This window comes from Mastigoproctus giganteus, chromosome 3 (genome assembly GCF_048544385.1).
Source record: "Mastigoproctus giganteus isolate SK-2022 chromosome 3, ASM4854438v1, whole genome shotgun sequence".
In the NCBI taxonomy this organism is placed as follows: domain Eukaryota; kingdom Metazoa; phylum Arthropoda; class Arachnida; order Uropygi; family Thelyphonidae; genus Mastigoproctus; species Mastigoproctus giganteus.
The window spans coordinates 46,355,203-46,378,029 of NC_143577.1; the positions used below are offsets into that span (position 1 = coordinate 46,355,203).

The window sequence follows — 22,827 nt, forward strand, 5'->3', positions numbered from 1 at the left end:
TTCCTCGTAGTGAATTTCTGTCCCACTTATTCCAGTCAATTAGAGACATATTGAGGATTCATAATAAAACATTACATCTGCTTGCCCATGCCATCTGCATATACAGATTCTCGTCACACTCGTCTCTAGGTCACTCCAACTCTCTGGACTCTTAACGGTATCCCCAATTATACTGACAAAAATCCTTACACCACTTTTGTTCAAAAGAATACCATCCCTACAAAGTAGATTCCTTCTACCTACAAGTGCAGTGTATGCTGATAAAAATTTCCCACCTAGAGCCTTGCAGACACTCAATCCTTGAGTTAATCCACAAAGCTGTATTGTGGATTATAAATTGCAGGCTCATACACATGCTGATCTAACTTGCTGTATTTTTTTCAGAATGTCCTATATTTAACTAAAAAACCTTCAGGTCGTGTTCGTTTAATATCTTTAGTCCCTGCATGAACTATAGTTCAAATGGGGAATAACAATATTAAATCTGTCTTTATTACAAAAAATGTTATCCTTTCCCTGACATTAGAATCTTCCAATAAAAGTAAATCTTCTTCAACTAGAGCAGTATACACTTGACTATTCTGTTCCCTGATGAGCTCCCAATTACATTTGTTTCTAGGGCAAGCACCCATTTCTTCAGTGATTCAAATTCTAGTAATGCACCAAGTTTTAATTTCATATCGGTACACTCCTTATATCGAGTGCAAAGAAATTAATCATCAGTTGAGCTTGATTTATCTACTAGACCGACTTTAGAATACATCCCACGGGCTATACAAAGCCCGTGGGATGTATTCTAAGGAGAGATTCTAAGTATTCTAAGGATGTATGACAAGGAGAGAAAATAGGAGGATGTTATTGGCCAAATGCATGTGATAATGAACATTTAAAACAGAGTGAGCCTATAAATCAGATTATCTTACATAGGGGATTTTAACTTTCCAGATATTTACTGGAATCTGGAGGTTGGTCAGTCACGGTAGCAAAACTTTTCTGGAATTATTGGATAACTATTTTCTACACAAGCATGTCAGAGAGGCACAAGAGAAAGGAATACCCTTGATCTGTTTATCAGCAACCACTCCTTGTACATTAGGAAATTGCAGATAAAATAACCACTAAACATGTGTAAATTTTTCTATACACCTACACTCCTGTATCTCCCCGAATTTTTTAACCCCTGCACATACATTTACAGATCCCCTTTATATATAACTACTTATGCTACACTATCCTCTGACACCAAAATCACCTTGGTGAAGCCTCCCATAATCAGTATTTCTAGTTTTCCTAAAAGAGTATCTATATCCATTAGAAAATTCAATTGCTTAACCCACTGCTAAATTTCGGAACTATACTAATCCAATGTCTACCTGTTTACCTCCCATAGCTGTATGTGACCCCCCCCCCTTAGCATTCTCTATACAAATATATACGTATATCCTGTTTTTTTACTTTTAAGTGGGGGATCAAAATACATGTGTGACCTGCTTAATTTTGATCAGGTCCATATGGAAAGTTATCATGTCAGTGACTTCTGACATTCCTACGAGAATTTTCAACCTGACTTCTAGAGAAGCACGTGGCTGAAATCTAAACACCATACAATATTTTAACTGTATATCACCTTGTGAAAACCATTCATTTCAGTATATTTCTATCTTATGATTTTATTACCTTGCTAAAGGAAATGTCTTCCTATAAAAATTTGTTCCTCTGAAATGGGCCTTGCTCCCATCTGTCAGTGAAATTAGCAGGATGGATAATCTTATTGGGTGTAATATGACATGAGATTTTATACTGCAGATCTGAATGCATTACCATTAATTAACAATGAAAATAATTTCCAATGAATGTGTAAATTACCAAAACAAACCTAACTTTGTTGCTGGAGCTCCTTTTTTTGTTTTGCATAAAATTTCATTCATATAAATATTCCCTTTGATAGCTTAGTCATTTCAGCTACTGGCAACTGTTCTGCAATTTGCACACTGCTGTCAATGGCAGAACTGGGAGCACATTTACATCATAAAATTCAGACTTGTGCATTAACTTGCATCTAGAACTTATTCTCCCATTTAATAATTTAGTCAATTTCTCTAACCCAAAGTTTAGAACTCAGATGCCTGCATGGGGATGTGATTGACTATGTTTAAGGCATTCAAAAGGATCAAGCAAACTTAATGATGGGAGAATATTTTATGGGATGACACAAACAGTGAGACGTTATGGTACAATTGGGACAAACTGAAATGATAAAAAGGTATGCCCATTATTTTTAAATATAGACTGGATATAAGAAAATTTGCCTTTAATCAAAAAGAGTAGGCAACTATTGGAACAAGTAACCATCTAGCTGTGTAGAATCGGTGAGCTTCTATATATTTTAAAAAGGTTTAAGTAAATATTTGGAAGCAGATAAAATATAAAACTAAGCAGACATTTTAATTAATTTTTAATTATTATTATGGAGGTAGTACTCCATAAACTTTGCTCCTGTGCACTGCTTCTGCCATTTTATTCCTACTTGTACACAAATGTTTCATTCTTAATTTGGAGAAATTTGCAAAAGTAGGTGGTTAGTACAGTAATTATATGGAAACAAGAAGCCTACAATGGAGAAATGCACATAAAACGATGTTGCTGCTGCTGATGTGCAGACTTGCCAAGGCAGGTATTGAAGCAGTTACTAGGATCACTATTGCAAACATGGAATCCTTTATATATTGATTGACAGGAGGGTGATTCAGATCAATGAGTGTGTAACCAGACAGGCTACCAATAGATTCTTTCTTAACCTTTGCCAAACAAGCTGCTAATGTCCAAAGTTACTTATAATGGATTACAAAACAGGATTTTTTCTTAACATTGAAGTTTAATCCCAAATGTAAATGTATGAAATGGACAATATTTCAGTTAATGAAAGCATTTAAATTATTCTCTGGGGGCTGGGTAGGAGTAATACTAATAAATTTATTTTTAAAAATCTTGTAATTTTTTAGGCATTCTGTATAAAGGTTTTATTTGATCCAATAAAAGAAAACTAAAGTTAGGTGAACATTTAAGTCTTTGAAACCTTGTGGAGTATTTCAGTCACTGAAGCAATAATTGCCCAAACATTTTTATTCAAGGAAAACAAAACATAGGGCTAACCAGTTTTCTGCGATGCCACTTAATCTCTTCATACTTTTCTGCTCAAAAAATGTCTTACATTCTTTTATTTTCGTTGTTAAATTAGGAACAGATGGCTTAAGTCTAGTAACTGTGTGACATGTTTCTACAAATAAGAGTACCAAGAGATTTTGTGAATAACCTTTCTAAAATACAATTATGATTATTAATCTCTGCCAGAATAGGCTAAGACAGACCAAGATGCACATTGCACTGGAGCATCCCTGATTGATTATACTTGTGAAAGTGATGAATAAACTGCTTCTACCCAGAACAACAAAGTAACACCATCACAACACATTGTAACTGTTATTGTCAACACATAAAGGACTTCACATCTGTAGAAGATATTAATACTTCACTAAGAAATGATATCTGCAAATAACAACCATACACATGCACATAAAGTTAGTCAATACATAAACTTTGGTCAATGTATTTCAAGTAAACTAAACTACATTTCTAAATGCTGTTAGAATTTCTCCCTTTTACATAATGCTCAAAGTGATGCACAAGTATGAGAGGGAAGGCAGTTTTTCATAATGGATTTAAATTCAACAAAGGTAACTTACAAAAATTAATAATCCATGAAAACGTGTCAACATCTACATTGTTTTCTCTTTATGAGCATTAGAATAAAATTCAGTATGTGTGGAAAAATGAAAGCTTAACTGATTCTATTTTGTTAGTGAATTTGACACAGTAATTTTCTTCTTTGCTTATGTTAAGCATACTCTTATTTTAATATGAGTATAATAAATCATGCTTATTGGAAGATGGTTCCAAGGAAGAGGGAGCTTTGTTGTCCTATGAGAGTTATATAATTGCATTACCTAGTATAAAAAACTTCTTGATAATCAATGCTTTTCTTCTTATCCTTTCATATACCGAACAACACCAGGGCCGCCTCTATAGCATCACTATATTTTAAAAGATTATCTTGATTGTGTAAATATGCTGATCACTAAAGGTATATCCACTACCTCAAGTGACACAACAGTATTATATATGTAAAAAATCTCTCTCCTTCATTTTCCATAATGGGAATATGCTTCTTGTTTTCTCAGATCTGACAATAATATTATAGACATGTATATGGGGCAGGGGAGAATGGAATTTTAAAGAAATCAAAATTTGTGCTGAAACATCTAATCTATGCAATGCTGTCAAAAGAATATCTATACCCTATGCAGCATTTAGTTACAGATTAAAAACAGTCACAATGGATGCTGATTTGCTTTTAAAGTAAATAAAATAAGATAGATATAAAAAGCTGAAAGCATACCTTTTGTAATGTTGGTGACAATTCTAAGGGCAAATTCATTTATACTTATAAAACAGGAATCAATAATTCAAGGTATGGAGAAAGAATATCTATTAAGATAACTGATATAGTATAGTACTCATTATTTTTCTAAACTAGTAATATGCTTTGAGTATAACACTGAAAATATTACTTTCCTTTAACTTACAGTATCTCTAATGCAACAGTAACAAAAAGGCTGTTTATAAAAATGAATTATCACACATTTTTAATGCTTTTATGATTTTGATTGAAATAAAAACAAATTAAATGTACCACTATTATAAAAATTATTTAAGTAGGAAAACCAAGATACTCTGAGATCACTTCTAAAATTTCCATTCTCAAGGATTAAATATATACAAGTAAAACCAACCCTACAGGGTAAAAAATATAAACATATGTCTGATTATAAACAACATTAAATTTCAGTAGGACTGCTACAAATTTATGTATTTTCTCACTAGAAACAATCATTTTACAGCAGTTTTAAAGAATTAATTACTGTCAGAATACTTTACAAACAAAAAGGGGCATATCAAATGCTATACTGCTATGCCTCCCTCTCAGATTGGTTTAACAGATGGAGGTATTAAAATTAACTAGAACAGCCAATTTTGGTAATAGTATGATTTCAACAATTATTAAATATCATCTCAAGAACATTACCTTCTTTTGATGGTAAATATATAACATCAAGATTTTTCAACAAATTTAAGCAAATATAAGGAAAATTTCATCCCACCTATTCAAATAACAATATGCATAATTATAAATGATTTACACTTATATCCTCTGAGATCAACTGAACATACAAAATACTAATACTATTTTTCCATACAAATAATAAATAATTATGCATAATATAACAAAAAAGTCTGTGTTAATTAAAAGAAACCCTAAATAAAATTTATTTTCTATAAATAACATTTTAATTAGTTACGATGTCATTTTATTAATTAGAATTCTGAATTTCGATTGCAGTGGCTTCAAATATGATGAGTATTACTATCAAATGTTATATGGTTTTAGTGTAGAATATATTAAGTAAAATACTTTGAAGATGAAAAAATAAACCTGACAGGTTACCTGTTCAGTTTTGTTTCTAAAACAAATGTGAAACAAAATTTAAAATTATAAAAGCAAACAAATACCAATGGGTAAATTACCTTACAACACATCTAAATGTATAATTGCAACTACAGTATATATATATATATAAAAAAAAAAAACAATAATAATAAATGAAACACCTCCCAATGCCCTTTCCTTAATGAATGTCAAAATTTTGGCACATACTGGTCAAAACAACCAGTTATGCAATGATGAAAAATACAAAAGAGGTGAAAAAAATAATAAACATAAAAACAAATTCTCATTAAATATTCAACAAGTTAATCAAAAAATAAGTCAAAAGAAATTACCATCATATCATTATAAAAATATTCAGGGATGATTAATATTAATAAAGCTGCTAGAATCATGGATGACAAAAAAAATTACCTTTCACATAACTAAATTTAAAAAAAAAGGAAAAAAAAAAAAAAGTAACAAGAGTACCATGATTCACTTAGGAAGAAATCAGATTTTACATTTTAGATGATGTGGAAGACATCTATGCTATCATTTGTATACTTGTAACAGCTCACTTCAGAAATTTTTCAGAATTAATACTACACAATGTTCAGCATACATAGAATTGTTTGAATTCTAGTTCACGAAGAAGTATCTTTTCTAGAACAAACACCACAATCAATTTCTCACTTATCTTCATAGTCATCATCATCATCTAAATTAAAAAAGAAAAGAAAAAAAAGAAAAAACATTATACAAACACACAAGCTGGAAGCAATTTTGTTTATAAACAGTAAATTCATTACTTACATTTTTTTTTCATATAGCATAAAAACTGAATATGAAAAAAATGAATGCTTGTTACTGTGCCTTTCTGGCATGCATTGAAAAACTTGGCAAATGAGCAACTGGAGCCACTTAAAGGAGTAATTGTGCAGTCAGATATGAAGTTTTCTGAGTAGTGCAGACAGATTGCCAGAGAGCAGGTCATGGGGCCTTTTCAATGATATACAGGAATTTTGCCAGTAGGGAAAAGGAGGTGATTATCCCTTTGTATAAGGCAATGGTCAGGCCACACCTTGAGTACTGCATACAGGTCTGGAGGCCTCATTTTTGGAAGGAAGTAGTTGCTAGAACGAGTACAGAGGAGGACAACAAGATTTGGTGAGGGGAACGAGGGGGTCCTCTTATCAACAAAGGCTTAAGTTCTGCAAATTGTAGCATCTGGAGACTAGGCACCTGTGAGGTGATCTGACTGAGGTGTATAAGGCCTTGAATGGTTTGAGCAGGCTCAATGCTGATGAGATTCTTCTCCGTGCTCAGATTACGAACCTGAGGGAGCATAAATTCAAATTGAGGAAAGACAGTTGTAGAATAGATGTTCAGAAATTTGCCTTTAGCCCGCAGGTAGTTGTTTGCTGGAACAAACTTTTTAGGGGAAATGGATGGGTGCCTTTGCTAATACTAAACTGAAATGGCAGATCAAAAGGAATGATTGAGATACTTGGAATGAATGGATGCAGACTGGCTGCATGGCAAGTCATAATGATGGCTTCAATGATATGTGGTACAAGCTTTTTGACAGCTAATTGTCTTACACTGTAGTGTTGGTGGCAACATGCTGACAGTAAGGGCACCCTCTTGTGGATATTATAGTTTATGTTAAATTCAATTGGCCGCTCCTCTCCAATAACTATCATTTGCAATGGGGGACTATTTTTTTTTTCCACACATTTTTTTTATTTTTATTTTGTTTGGAACGAGTGAAAACAGAATTTTTAGGAGCAGACAAAGATAGGATAATGTTTTAATAATTCCAAAAAAAAAAATAAAATAAAATAAAAAAAAAACAAACTTAATACTGGTAAGTGTAAAAATCTGCATAATTGTTATTCTATGCTAATACCTTATAAACAAATATTGGAAGCTTTATTTAGTTAATGCAAAAATCACTGTAATTTCACCCTAGGACCAATTGCTATTTTGTTATCTGAAAATAGTAATGCCAGTTTCAAATAATAAAACAGCATCCTTATTACTTGACAAAACAGTATAATTGATTACAAGTAAGTTTTTATAAGTTTTAGTTTCAAAAAAACTTTCCTCCCCAAGGTATTGCAGAGATAGGCAGCAATGTAGGTACACTTGGTCCTTTAGTTACAAATGTCCAGTTAATAAACATCTTTTCATATGGAACTGGTGGTGGGGGGGGGATATCCACACTAATGCTCAAAAATATTTGTTTATATATTAGCAACATTCTAATTTGCATTATCAATTCTTAAGTAACCCAAAATTTTTGGTGTATACTTCTGTATACTGTTTATTTTATATGTCATCTTTTACTTTTTAAATTAATTTATGACGTTGGAGAACTTTCTTGCAATTTCATGTTTCAGCTATCAGGATTTGGACTGCCTAGTTAGTGCAAAGTGTGATAATTGCTCTGTGAATAATAAACTTTGCCTTCACACAACACAGTTTGCAATTCTTATTTGAAAATTGGCACAAATAATGTATCTAACTCAAAGTTTATCTCTGTTGGTGTGCAAGGTTTGCCACACCTTGAATGTTCCTCAATGAGTTCATATTTATCTTTGAAGCACTTATATCTATATGTGCCTACTGAAAAAGTTCTTTCAGAGTATATGTTTCTGTCATTTTTATAGTTTGATTTCTTTAACAGAAAGCAAAATTTTATAGAAACCCTTTGTTCAAGAAGCAACAATCTAAATAAACAGTAATATGAAATTTCCCGCTATCAACTAATAGATAAAAATAAATTTCTATGTGTGTGTGCGTGTAGCCAAAATACCACCTACTATAAAAAAAAAATAATCTAGGCTATATATAAAAATTACTAAATTTCAAGTGGTTTATGTGTGTGTGTGTGGGGGGGGGGGATACGTTCAAGTGGAGGAATGCAAAATATTAATAATTTTAATTAATTTCGGTTCAGACTCTAAAGCATTTAGGGTATAAGCCTCAAGCTATGGGAGAGTCAGGACTACGTATAAATATAGCGCAAGTGCATCGGAAATACATAGCTATATCTGAATAAATCAGAATATTAATAAAACGGCATCGTTTTAAGTTATATCTCATATTGTGAATACCTTCACGAGTTGCCATGATATTGCGCTACTTCGAATAAGTAACGCTTCACCTAAGGAGAAGACTAATGTTACTTATTCTCAGATGGATACCACCACCCAGACAGCACCGTTTTGAAATATGGTATGGGATAATAGTTCTCGGTTATCCTCATACTATCCCTATTAGACTATGAAAAGCAATAAAGAAGGAAGGTGATGGTCGGAGAGGTAGAGAAAGGAAATGCCATAGAAGGAAGAAAGGGACAGTTACTCCTTCAACTCACACTCAAAGCTCATATATTCCTCGAATAGGCAACACTTCCCCAGTGGAGAAGACTGTTGTTACCTATTCGAGGAAACTCCGGATATTATCAGGCTTCCCCTGGTGCCGTTTCAGGGCTATTTGGCCCTTCTTCGATGGGTGGGTAGGTACCCGAGTGATGCAATGATGGAAAAACAGTTATGAAGTATAACTCCACAATATGAGAGATGCCTGATGGTGTATCATGTATTTAGACTCTAAAGCATTTAGGGCATAAGCCTCAAGCTATGGGAGAGTCAGGACTATGTATAAATATAGTGCAAGTGCATTGGAAATACATAGCTATATCTGAATAAATCAGAATATTAATAATGGTGGTGGTATCCATCTGAGAATAAGTAACATTAGTCTTCTCCTTAGGTGAAGCGTTACTTATTCGAAGTAGTGCAATATCATGGCAACTCGTGAAGGTATTCACAATATGAGATATAACTTAAAACGATGCCGTTTTATTAATATTCTGATTTATTCAGATATAGCTATGTATTTCCAATGCACTTGCACTATATTTATACATAGTCCTGACACTCCCATAGCTTGAGGCTTATGCCCTAAATGCTTTAGAGTCTAAATACATGATACACCATCAGGCATTTCTCATATTGTGGAGTTATACTTCATAACTGTTTTGCCATCATTGCATTACTCGGGTACCTACCTACCCACTGAAGAAGGGCCAAATAGCCCTGAAACGGCACCAAGGGGAGCCTGATGATGTCCGGAGTTTCCAAGAATAGGTAACAACAGTCTTCTCCACTAGGGAAGCGTTGCCTATTTGAGGAGTTTTTGAGTGGTGTGAGTTGAAGGAGTTACTGTCCCTTTCATTCTTCTACACCGTTTCTTTTCCTCTTCCACTCCTAGTATTACTTTCCCTCTACCTTTTTGCTTTTCTAAGTATAATAGGGACAAGTGGATAGTTGAGTTATTATCCCACACATATACAAAATAGCCCTGAAACGGCACCAGGGGGAGCCTGATGATGTCCGGAGTTTCCAAGAATAGGTAACAACAGCCTTCTCCACTGGGGAAGCGTTGCCTATTTGAGGAGTTTATATGAGTTTTTGAGTGGTGTGAGTTGAAGGAGTTACTGTCCCTTTCATTCTTCTACACTGTTTCTTTTCCTCTTCCACTCCTACTATTACTTTCCCTCTACCTTTTTGCTTTTCTAAGTCTAATAGGGACAAGTGGATAGTCAAGTTATTATCCCACACATATACAAAATAGCCCTGAAACTTGGGTACCCACCCCACCCACCGAATAAGGGCCAAATAGCCCTGAAACGGCACCAGGGGGAGCCTGATGATGTCCGGAGTTTCCAAGAATAGGTAACAACAGCCTTCTCCACTGGGGAAGCGTTGCCTATTCGAGGAGTTTTTGAGTGGTGTGAGTTGAAGGAGTTACTGTCCCTCTTCCACTCCTACTATTACTTGCCCTCTACCTTTTTGCTTTTCTAAGTCTAATAGGGACAACTGGATAGTCGAGTTATTATCCCACACATATAAAAAATAGCCCTGAAACGGTGCCGCCTGGGTGTGGTATCCATCTGAGAATAAGTAACATTAGTCTTCTCCTTAGGTGAAGCGTTACTTATTCGAAGTAGTGCAATATCATGGCAACTTGTGAAGGTATTCACAATATGAGATATAACTTAAAACGATGCCGTTTTCTTAATATTCTGATTTATTCAGATATAGCTATGTATTTCCGATGCGCTTGCACTATATTTATACATAGTCTTAATTTCAGTTCTTAATTGTGGGCAGCAGGATAGGTATCAACAACTACGAGGTGTGGTACTATAGTATTGCCTCCTATTTTTTTCCTCAGAAAATTTAATTCTTACAACTATGCCTTTTACACCAATTAATCCTTAATCATTAATAATTTATCACACTGTTATTTTTCTACAAAGTCACCATCATTTTCTATGCACTTCCACCATCTCTGAGTAGACACTGTACTCCAATCCTGTAAAAGACCTTACTCTTGCTCTGGAGGGCTTCGTGAACACTGTGCTTGAGCTGGTGATCATCTGCAAAATGGGTTCCACAGAGTGCATACTCAAAAGGTTAAAGATCTGGGCTATGAGAGGGATGAGGAAGAACAGTGCACACCAGTTTTGCAACGGCCTCCATTGTGCACAGACTGGTGTGGGGTTGTGCGTTGTCATGGAGAAGACGAATCTCATTAAGGTTTTTGTCTGGTTGAAACATTGAAAGAATTGAAAGCCCACATCTACAGATGTGGGCTTTCAATTCTTTCAATGTTTCCACATATTGATCTGAGTTGATTGTGGTGCCACGCTCCAAGAAGTCCACAAGGAAGATCCCATCTTTGTCCCAAAACACTGTCGCCATGACTTTACCGACAGAAGGTTGTCTTTTGAACTTCTTGTGTGGTAAATTTTGATGGTGCCACTCCATCAACTGTCTCTTTGTTTCAGGGTCATAATAGTGGAATCTGGTTTTTTAGTGGAACCTGTGACTATGCACAAAAGAAAAACCTCTCCTTCACCCTCGTAGTGCTGGAGAAGTTCCGTGCAGATGACTTTCTGCACTTCTTTGTGCTCATGTGTCAGCATTTTTGGACCTACTGGGCACAAACCTTGTTGTAGCCTAGTTCCTTTATGATGGTTATCACAGCAGGTTTCCCCATACTTACTGCATCACGCAATTTGCATGTTGTGATGCGGCAGTCGTCTTTGATCGATCCGGCTCTTGTTGTCACTGACATTACTGGTAGGCCACTTAGGGGCTTGTCAACAATGTCACTTTCCCCACATCTAACTGTACTCACATCTACAGTATTGTCACCATAAACATTTTCAGATGCGTATAGATTTTGATAGGCGTCACTTCTTCTCTGGTAAGAAATTCAATCACCACTCTGCTTGATACATATATCTGTAACATCCATCATTTTGAACTATCCGTGTGCTGCACTCATGAGACCTGTAGAAAATGATAAATGATCTATGGCACTATATTTGAAAGCAAAAAATTAGGAGGCATTACTTTTGTACTGGTCCTTGTATATATGTTGATTTTATTTATGCTGATTAAACTGTTTACACACACACACACACACACACACACACACACACACACACACACACACACACACACACACACACACACACACATATATATATATATACACACACATATATATATATATATACAATTGCCAATGAAATCAAAGGAGGAGAAAATGACCAACATTTAGAAATTGAAAAATGGAATACAATAAAGTTTTTCCAGTTTTGGTCAATGCTCTGGGATAACTTCCTAGACTTTTCTTCCAAATTAGAGGTAATTAATTAATGCATATCATTTTCCGAAGCAGGAAAATTATGCAATGTCATCATGAAATGCAATAAACTATATTTTAAAAGTTCTTTGCTTTATTTATTTTAATTCTGTTCAATTACATAGGGCTGTATTAGCTATTCCAAAATCTTTGTACCATGCTAAATTAAGCAACTTGACTACCAAAGCACAGTCACATTACTCAACAAATTTAAAGTAACCTTATCTTTTACAAAAAATTCTCTTTAAAAAATAGTATACAATGTAGATGAAACTACTTAATAATCAATAACAATGACAGTGTGCAAAAATCCACCTTTAACAGTTATAAAAAAAACAAAACAAAAAACAAGTATCAAAATTAAGATATTAAAAGTTACATATTTATTATAAAAATCACATACAGTGAGCCTTGATATACCATTTCTCATTATACAGCAGTATAATGAGGAATATTTCCACATTTTGGAAACCATTGCAGTAGCTGGTTCCCCTCTGTTTTGCCATAAACTGCATTTATATATATAAAAAATGTATTTTATGGCAAAACAAAGAGGAATCAGCTATGCAATGGTTTCCTAAAGTGTGCACCACTGAGCTATTGCATATTCTCTTCTGCAGTATATTCCACCTATGGGTGCAATATGGCCTAAGTAGCCCTTGCACCAGAAATAACCATACCAATTCTCTCTATTAGACAACTAAATTTTTATAAACAACAGGACACCTGAGAGTGATTATTGTAGATGTAATAGAAAAAAATGTATTAATGAAATCCTAATTGCACATGGGGAACCAGCTATTTGTCACTATTGCAATACAAATTTTTGTAAACAGCACATTTTCAAGGCTATGAAAGTGCATTTAAAATGGCAAAAGGCATCGTACATAGTATGCACAAACTGATAAACAAGTTTCATATTTTTATTGACCATAGTTAAGCCTCACCCACAATTACTCCACAGCACTGTGAAACTCATTTAATTTCTTTAGAGCCCAAAATGCATATCATAAAAAACAAAAAAAAAAAAAAAAAAAAGAGTACGATAGTCTCATCCAGAATGCAACTGCAACCCAGCAGTATTACACTAGTTAGTATGGTTAACAATTCTGAGATGTCAATTTTTACCTACATGCCAATTTCCACAAATGCACTAATTGTAACTGAAGGAGTACCTGCTACAAAAAAATTAAATCTTTTTTTTTCTTCCCCCCTTTTAATGGATTAGAAAAGTATACCTATTTCTTTTAAAGTTAAAACTTTACATTGCAGCTGTTGGCTAAGTTTTACACAACTATGTTCCTATATTTTGAAAGGGATCTCAGAAGCACCACCACTGTCAACTCTGTTTAGCATTAATCTGCACATACAGGGCTGCTGCTGTGGATATGCAGGTTCTGCACTGCACAAAGGCACCTAATGAAGGGGGACCCCACATAGAGTTTAATAGTTTAAAAATTTTAAAAGTTAAAATAAATAAAAATTAGAAATAATAAAAAAAAAAAGGTTATGATTAGTCTCATTTTTATATGTATCCAGTTACCAGTCCATTATATTATCAATTAAAATTTGTTTACAGCAGTAATTTATTAAAAACACAATGATAAACAACCCTGATAAAAAACTTTTTTTTTTTTGTTAATATTCTGAAATGTAATATAATAAAACAAAATAATTATTTATTATTCTTTTTGGGGAAGTGTTGATAAGACTGTGCAAAGGTATCTCATAGGCACAGGGCATTCCTGCACACACACTTGCTAAGTTCCGGTCAACCCTTCCCCATCTCTTCCATCATGCAGTACGATTGATGACTTTTGAGGTTATGATGGACATTATGGCGAGATCCAATCTTCCTTACACTCTGAGGGTACAGCTCTAAAACTGTGTTCGCAGGCCGGCCGCTAGTTAGTACACCGTACCGAACCTATTGGACTCTCTGGGAGGCGTCCGGATCAGCTAGTGTATAATCTTGCTACCTCTATTCTGCCAGATAGTGACTGGAGGGAGTCCGAGTAGTGTGTATGCGGGGAGCATTGTTGAGGCCACGTTATGTCAAGGATCTGGGTATATTCTTACCATGTGGACGCCATATCCAAAAATTTCATTACTTCATACTGCATGTCCCACCCACTTTTTCTTACTATTGAATACACCATGAATTGTCAAACTAATAGAGCAAGCTTATCTGCAAAAAGATCTGAACCTCCCAAGCACTTCCTGATTCATTTCACAAATATACGTGGTCTCAATTCTAATCTCGATGTCCTTTTCGACTTGCAGTCTGCGAAACCCCATGTACTTTTTCTGACAGAATCTCAGTTATCGGTTGATTCAACTACTGCTCATCTCAGATGCCCAAATTATTCGTTGTATGATTCCTTTCGCCTCAAAGCTGGTACTTGTGCATATGTCCATTCTGATATTCCCTGTCAGAGACTTGGAAATTTGGAATCTCCTCTCTTTGATCTTCTCTGGCTTAAAATCTCTCTACCTCATTGTGTCAAATTCATCTGTTGTCTCTACCGTTCTCCCAACTCCACTAATCACTTGGAGCTCTTTGACTTCCTCTCTTTGCAACTTGACTTTCTCCAGTCCAACTTTCCTAACAGTGAGGTAATTTTCCTTGATGATTTTAATGTTCACAACTCCAGCTGGCTTCCGTTTTCTAGTCACACCGACCCAGCTGGTCAAGATGCTGAGGCTTTTGCAATTACTAATGATCTTGCAAAGATTGTTCATTTACCTCCAAGAATACCGGACAATCCGAATCATACAGCCAACACACTTGATCCTTTTCTCACAAACAACCCTTCTAAGTACAAGGTCGAAGTGATAGGTCCTTTAGGCACTTCAGATCACAACTTGGTGATTGTCTCTTCTCCAATGGAGCCTTTATCTTATGGCTATTCCCAACCTTGTGTTGTTTGGCATTACAAGAATGCAAAATGGGATGACCTGCGAGATTTCTTTTCTTGTTTTCCTTGGTCGGATTACTGTTTCAAAACTTCAGATGTCAACGTTTGCTCAGATCGTGTCAGTGAAATTATTCTTGCAGGAATGGAATCCTTTATCCCACACTCCACTTTAAAATCTCATCCTTTATCTAAACCTTGGTTTTCCAATAAATGTGCTAAGGCTGTTCAAGAGAAGAACGTTGCATATCATAATTGGCTTGTTTCCAATTCTTCAGTTTCATTTTTTGCCTACACCAAAGCTCGTAACAATTGGAAAGCCATCATTAATCAGTCCAAACTAGATTTTGAACAGTCTAAGAGTAGAAAACTTGCTTCTTGCACTAATGTTAACCGAGCATTCTGGTCTCTTGCCAAAGCTATCGGCTGCAACGTTTGCCCATCTCTGTCAAAACCAGATGGTTCTATTTTCACTTCAGCCAAGGATAAAGCTGACCTGCTAGCATCCCATTTTTCTTCCAACTCATGCATTAATGACCTTGGTAAAACACCTCCCACCATTCCAAACACACTCCAATGAATGCCTCCCGTGGTCTTCCGTCAAAAGGTCAGAAAGATTTTGAAAGATCTTCTGTCAGAAAGATCTTGATGCTAAAAAGCTCTAGATCCTGACGGTATTTCTCCCCTTGTTCTCAAAACCTGTGCTCCTGAACTTACTCCTGTTCTTTGCTGTCTTTTTTTTTCACTTTCTTTTCCAAAGGTGTTTTTCCTTCTGCTTGGAAATTTGTTCCTATCCAGCCAGTTCCTAAAAAGGGTGACAAATCCCACCCATTCAATTATCGTCCCATTACAATTACTTCTACTCTTTCTAAAGTAATGGAGAAATCAATGAACCGCAAACTCTTAAACTACCTAAAAATCTTCTGTCTGATCAACAATCGCGAATATGGATTCCGTCAGTGTCGATCCACAGGTGATATTCTGGCTTATGTTACTCATTTATGGTCAAATTCAATGGAAAAGTTTGGTGAAACACAAGCAGTTTCTCTCGACATCTCAAAGGCTTTTGATCATGTTTGGCATAAAGGTCTTCTAAACAAGCTTCCATCTTATGGTTTGCCTACTCTCTTTTGTAATTGGTTATCCAGTTTTCTCTCTGATCGCTCACTGAGGGTGATGGTAGATGGCTCTCTGACGTCTAGCTTCTCCACTAATGCTGGTGTCACCCCAAGGTTCAGTTCTTTCCCCCCCACTCTTTTCCTCTTGTATATTAATGACCTTCTTCCATTGACTGGCAATCCTATCCATAGTTTTGCCAATGATAGCACATTGCATTCCACTTTCCATTTTGAGAAACCTTGCCCTGCTCAATCAGCTTCAACTTCTCGAATATCCGCTACCAATTCTTTAAATGCCAATCTCCAGGTAATTCTCCAGTGGGGCAAAGATAACTTAGTTGATTTCAATCGTTCTAAAACTCAGTCTTGTCTTATATCTCGCAGAAAGAATTCTTCTGCTCCTATGCTTATCTTTGGTGACACTCCGATTTCTAGGCAAGTTGATATATCTCTTTTGGGGAGAACTCTGACTTCTAATCTCTCTTGGCACAAGCACATTACAAATATTGCATCTGCATTACAAATATTCCTCTGCATCTAAAAAACTTGGTTTTCTCTTTCTCTCTCGGCATTACTTTTCTTCCAACAGCTGTTCACTCTGTACAAATTGCAAATCCATCCTACCATGGAATATTGTTCCTACAGCTAGGGTGGTGCCCCCAAAACCTCTCTCAGGCTTCTAGATTCCAATCAGAAGAGGGCAGTTAGGTTAATTAATGACTCTTATCTAACAGAGTCTCTCTACTCTCTGTCTCATAGACGTACTGTTTTTGCTGCATGCCTTTTCTACAGATATTTCCACGGGCACTGTTCTTCTGAATTGGCTTCTATAATTCCCACTTTCTCTGAACACGTGCTGCTACCAGCCAACATCCAATTACTGTCCAACTTCAAACTCACGAACCAACTTTTCATCTTCCTTGTTTATTCATTCAACTGTCATTTTCTGGAACAACCAACCTTCTTTCATATGTATTTCCTGAAAATTACAGTCTACAGTAGTTCAAGTCTAATTTCAACAAATATCTTCTTTCATCTTCTCAACCTCCAACCCATGCACAGTACTAAGTACTATAGGTTCTAATACCTCTCGTTTGGGTTTTCATTAAAAAAACACGATGTACATAATTACAAAATCATACTAGATTGCCTTGTTATAAAAATTAAAATGTGTAATGATGTTGGACATTTTTCTAGTTATGCCACAACCAAAGCTAAAATGGTAATACACATTTCTGAACTGTAAGATCCAGTATATGTGGTGCTATCAGTAAAAGAAATGAAATTAATTCAATAAACTTACTATGCTTTCCTCCTCTACGCCCTTGACAGGGTTTGGTGACTACTTTAGTGCTTTCACATTCAGAAGGCATACTACTTAGGAGACGCATAACTTTGGTTTTCTGGCCAGTTACAGGATCACATGGACTCCATTCTGACTGTCGATCATAGCGGCAAACTAAATTAAAGAAAGTAAAACATATATGTATATTTGTTTAATAGAAGTTCTTTTTGATGTTATTCTTAAAATATTAAGATGTATATACTATTTTATCATTATTAGCATTAAATGATAACATTGGAAAAATTTGATGAAACTCAAGCATTGCTCTTGACATTTCTAAGGCTTTTGATCATGGTCTAAATAAGCATCCATCTTATGGATTTCTGACTATTTTTTACAATTGAGTATTCAGTTTTTTCTCCGGCTGTTCACTCCAGATGATGGCTGGTTGATTTTGATTTTATTGATGCAAAAACGACTGTGGTTATACTTCTCCAGGAAAAAGTTAAAATATGAAAACAATAGATTCTGATTAACTTTAAAAATAAATTATCTAATTTAAATACGTGTGCATATATTAATGGCTTGTTAAAACTTTAAAACTGCTGACCCATGGTTGTAATCCATTAATGCCGGCATTCTCAGACTCTTATCTTTCTCCCACTCTTTTCCTCTTGCATATTAATAACCTTCTACTGACTGGAAATCCTATCCACAGTTTTACTGATGATTCCTCAAATATCCACCATCAATTCCTTAAATGCTGATCTCCAGGTAATTCATCAACGTGGTAAAGAAAATTTAGTGACTTAAATTGTTATACAACTCAATACAGGTAACCCTCGTATAACATGGTAGTTTGGTTCTAGAAAATCTTGTGTAATGCAAAACCATGTTACAGGAGACTAAGAACCAGTACAAAAAGGGATGTTACGTTCCAAAAGCTAACAAAAATACACCATTTTATTTATAACTATCAGAAACTTTATTTTTATAGTAGTAAAAACTTAATATTTTAACTTTATTTTTATAAAGTTATAATAACTGAACAAACGTCTTACCTTACAAACTGTGATACTTATATGTCAGATAATGTACGTTCATTTAATTTTCTTCCTCTTCATTGCTGCTAAGCACAATCTCTTCTGCAACATCTAGATTTTGTGTACCTCCTGCGCTCTGTCACAATCAAATTCACAATCTGCATGCTTTTAAGTCACAATTTTTTATGGTCTCAAACAAGCACAAGTTCAATAGCACAGAACCTAACCCAGGGATCTCCCAACAAAATACAGTGGACCCCCGCTTAGATATAAAGCGTGAAAATCAGAATATTTTCCAGTTAGCAAAATAAAAATAAATTTACGCTTATGCATATAGCTTAATTAATATGTATTGTAATATGTACATACTAATTGATATTTCTGTTCACTGAATTTTTTTTTGTTGTAAAATTTAAAACAGTAAAAATGATAAGCAATTAACAACAAAGAACATGGCACACACAAGTGAGATACGAAGTAATGAGTTTCTAAAAATTTATGTTTTTTATTTGGTTGAATATTTCATGGAAGGGAAAACACATTTCACCACAATAACGTGAAAACCCACAGAGTTCCAGCTATCGGAACTATCACAAATGCAGTAAGATTGAGTTGACTACCCTTTATAATTGATTGCACTAACAGAAAAGACCAATAAACTGGAAACTGCAAATTGTTTTTATTGTTTTATGGTAGTGACCTCCAGTAATGTGTTTTAGAAAAATTACACGAAGGTGATAATGACTAGCGAGTCAACAGCGGGAATTCACAAAGAGGAATGGAAACGTTGAAAAATACATCTAACATAATAGCAGGGTTTTCCCAGCACAAAAGATCAAAAATACCGTGTTATGCGAGATTTCCTGCAATTCTCAAACCGTGATAGTATTAGCAGAGGCGCACAATGCAAGAAAGCAAACTTATGCAGCATCAGCCAAAAAAAAAAAAAAAAAACCGCTCTGATTTCACCCCTCCATTCGTTCCAAATACCAGACCAGCTGAGCCTTAAATTTATTTAGGCTATCAACTTCCACAACAAAAGATGGAAGTCTGTTCCACCAATCAACTACCCGCTGGCTAAAGGCAAACTTCCGTACATCTATCCTACAACTGTCTTTCCTCAATTTGAATTTATGCCCTCTCAGGTGATTATTCTGAGCAAGAGGAAGAATCCCATCAGCATTGAGCATGCTAAAACCATTCAAGGCTTTATACACATCAATCAGATCACCTCGCAGATGCCTAGTCTCCAAACACTGTAATCTGCAGAACTTAAGCCTTTGTTGGTAAGAGGACCCCTTTGTTCCCCTCACCAAATCTTGTTGCCCTTCTCTGTACTCCTTCTAGCAACTCTAATTCCTTCCAAAAATGAGGCCTTCAGACCTGTATGCAGTTCTCAAGGTGTGGCCTGACCATTGCCTTATACAGTCAATCCTTGTATAGCACAATAGTTGTGTTCCTAGAAACCCTCGTGCAATGCAAAATCGTGCAATATAAACAACAGACCCTATGGGAAAAATAGGGTTAGGTGCCGACCACCCAAGACTGAACACACATTTGTAACCAAAACATTACCAAACACAATAAATAATCGTAGTAAAATACGCAAGTATTTTATTACGACTATTACGTAATAAAATATTGCTAATGCTTTTGCTTCTATTGTAAGCAAACTTGTTTTTTGTTTGATTTTCTATCCGAACAGATGGCAGCCGCTCCATCTATTCCAATTCTTTGTGTCTTAATCTAATGGATTTTAATTACACTTTGAGTTGTTCCTGCTATGAAAGTTGTTTTTATTTTCTCTGCATTCTTTGTAATTCTCGGCATTGCCTCATTTAAGTCTGTAGTATGTGCAATATCACATGGTCTTTCATTTCGCTCAAAGCATTTCACAATTTCATATTTTTTCTTTATCGACATAGGCGGACTGGCCATAAGCCTTACTGGGGAAATCCCGGAGGCCGGTGTGATTTTGGCCATAAACCGTAGTATGAGGCCACTATAAATTTTCCCGGGTAAGAATTTTTGACCCAGTCCGCCTCTGTTTATCGATATTGCTTTCCTTTTTCTCTCTGAATCTGCAGTGTTTTCACCAGGACGCTTCCTTTTTACACCTTTTAAGTATTTTATTCATTTTTAGGGAATAAAGCACAATTACAAAACGAGGAGGCACGCCTGATACAGATAAACAAAGCTGCGCGTGGGTAGCAACTGAATAAGCAATATTGTAAAGGCAGAGATACACTATTAACATCTCACATTTTACTAAAGCACATTTCTAGGGGTTACTACCATAAACAATAAAAACAATTTCCAGTTGCGTTTCTGCTAGTGGAATCTGTTATAAACTGGTAGTAAACTCGATCTAATTGCATTTGCGATTATACCGATAGCTGGAATTGTGTTGGTTTTACGTTATTATGGTGAAATGTTTTTCCCCTTCACTGATACAAAAAACAAATACATTTTCAGAATCTTCTCTTCATTCCTATCGTGATACGTTCAGTTGGGGTGATTCTGCGTTTGACTGCCATTTCTTGTAAACACAAAGATGAATCGTGCATATGCGAATTCGGTTCACGTTATATAAGATATCGTTCCCCTATTTATAAATCGTGGATGATCATATTCGTGTAGTGTAAACACGTGTTATACGAGGACTGACTGTACAAGGGGATAATCACCTCCTTATCCCTGCTAGAAAAATTCCTGTATATCATTAACAAGACACCATGAGCTAGGTCTCCTCTTGCAGACTGTCTGCACTGCTCACAAAACTTCATATCTGTCTGCACAATTACCCCCAGGTCCTTTTCATTCTCTATACTGTCAGTGTAGTACCACAGAGTTGATACATTACTTTGGGGTCACTGCTTACAATATGTAGTACTTTACATTTGTCAATGTTAAACTTCATTTGCCACTTCTCAGCCCATTGGTTCAACTTTTCTAGATCTTGTTGCAGCAGCATACTGTCATTAACAACTCTGCCAACCTTCGTACTGTCTGCAAACTTGGACATTAAGCCTGATACACCATCATCAATATCATTTATAAATACAGAAAACAACAATGGACCCAACACTGAACCCTGAGGGACTCCACTAATAACATTAGTTCACGAAGAGCAGTGTCCATTGATTACCACTCTCTGTCTTCTCCCACTCAACCATCCCTTTATTCATAGCAGCAATTTGCCTCCAATGCTACACTGCTCCAATTTGTGCAGCAGTCTTCCATATGCAATAGTATCAAAAGTCTTTCTAAGACCCAGATATATGATATCAAAGTTATTCCCTGCATCCAGTTGCTTTGTGACCACATCATAGTATCCAATCAAATTGATCAGACAAGACTTCCCCTTAACAAAACCATGCTGTGTCCGAGCTATAACTGAAGTCTTATCTAGATGATCCTGCAGTGCTTCTTTAACCAGTGCCTCCATTAATTTCCCAGGAACAGAAGTTAAACTAACAGGTCTATAACTACTTGTGTTGCCCTTTGATTCTCCTTTGTGAATTGGGGTCACATTTGCACATCTTCAGTCCATGAGTACCTCCCCTGAGTCCAAGGAAGCTTCCATAATTATGGCTAAGGTTTGCTTACTTCCTTTGCTGCCTCCTTTAATAACTGGATAGATCCCATCCACCCCAGGTGCCTTTCTTATGTTTGTCTTCAACAATTTCTCCTCCACTTACTTCTCAGTTATTACAAAATCATCTAGCTCACTGCCAGAGTTTAGTTCACCTCTGGCATTCCCCTCCCTTAATGACTCCTCGTGGGTGAATGTCAATGCAAAATACTCATTTAGTTTGTTAGCCACCTGAGCAGGATGATCAACAGTTGAACCATCAATATCCAGTGGACCAATCTGATTCATCTCCTTCCTTCTAGAGTTTACGTAGGTAAAGAACTCTTTGTTGTTTTTCTTTGCATCTTTTGTCAACGATTTCTCATAATCTGCCTTTGCTTGCCTAACCTCCTTTGTGACTTGGTTATAGACCAGCTTATATCTATCACAGGCTTCCATGTCACCCATTAATTTATATGTATCCCATGCATTTTTCTTCTCTGCCACAGGTCTCAGTTTATCTGACATTCATTTAGGCCTAAACGTTGAACAATATTTCTTAGTTAGAATGTAAAGCCTAGTAGCTTCCAAGATTAATTCTTTGAATGCTTCCCATTT

The 22,827-nt window shown here is 35.6% G+C and overlaps 1 protein-coding gene across 3 annotated transcripts in view; it reads right to left on the bottom strand.

Annotated features, from left to right (window-relative positions):
- Positions 1 to 3,105: 3,105 nt before the first annotated feature.
- LOC150087931 (uncharacterized) overlaps positions 3,106 to 22,827 on the bottom strand; it is a 110,775-nt gene continuing 91,053 nt past the window's right edge. For all 3 annotated transcript variants that reach the window (XM_090369272.1, XM_090369271.1, XM_090369270.1), the window contains exons 6-7: positions 17,611 to 17,766; positions 3,106 to 6,263 (exon numbers count right to left, since the gene is read on the bottom strand). In XM_090369272.1, the coding sequence (XP_090225398.1) occupies positions 6,235 to 6,263; positions 17,611 to 17,766 (185 nt within the window). In that variant the 3' untranslated portion in view covers positions 3,106 to 6,234. The remainder of the gene's footprint in view (positions 6,264 to 17,610; positions 17,767 to 22,827) is intronic.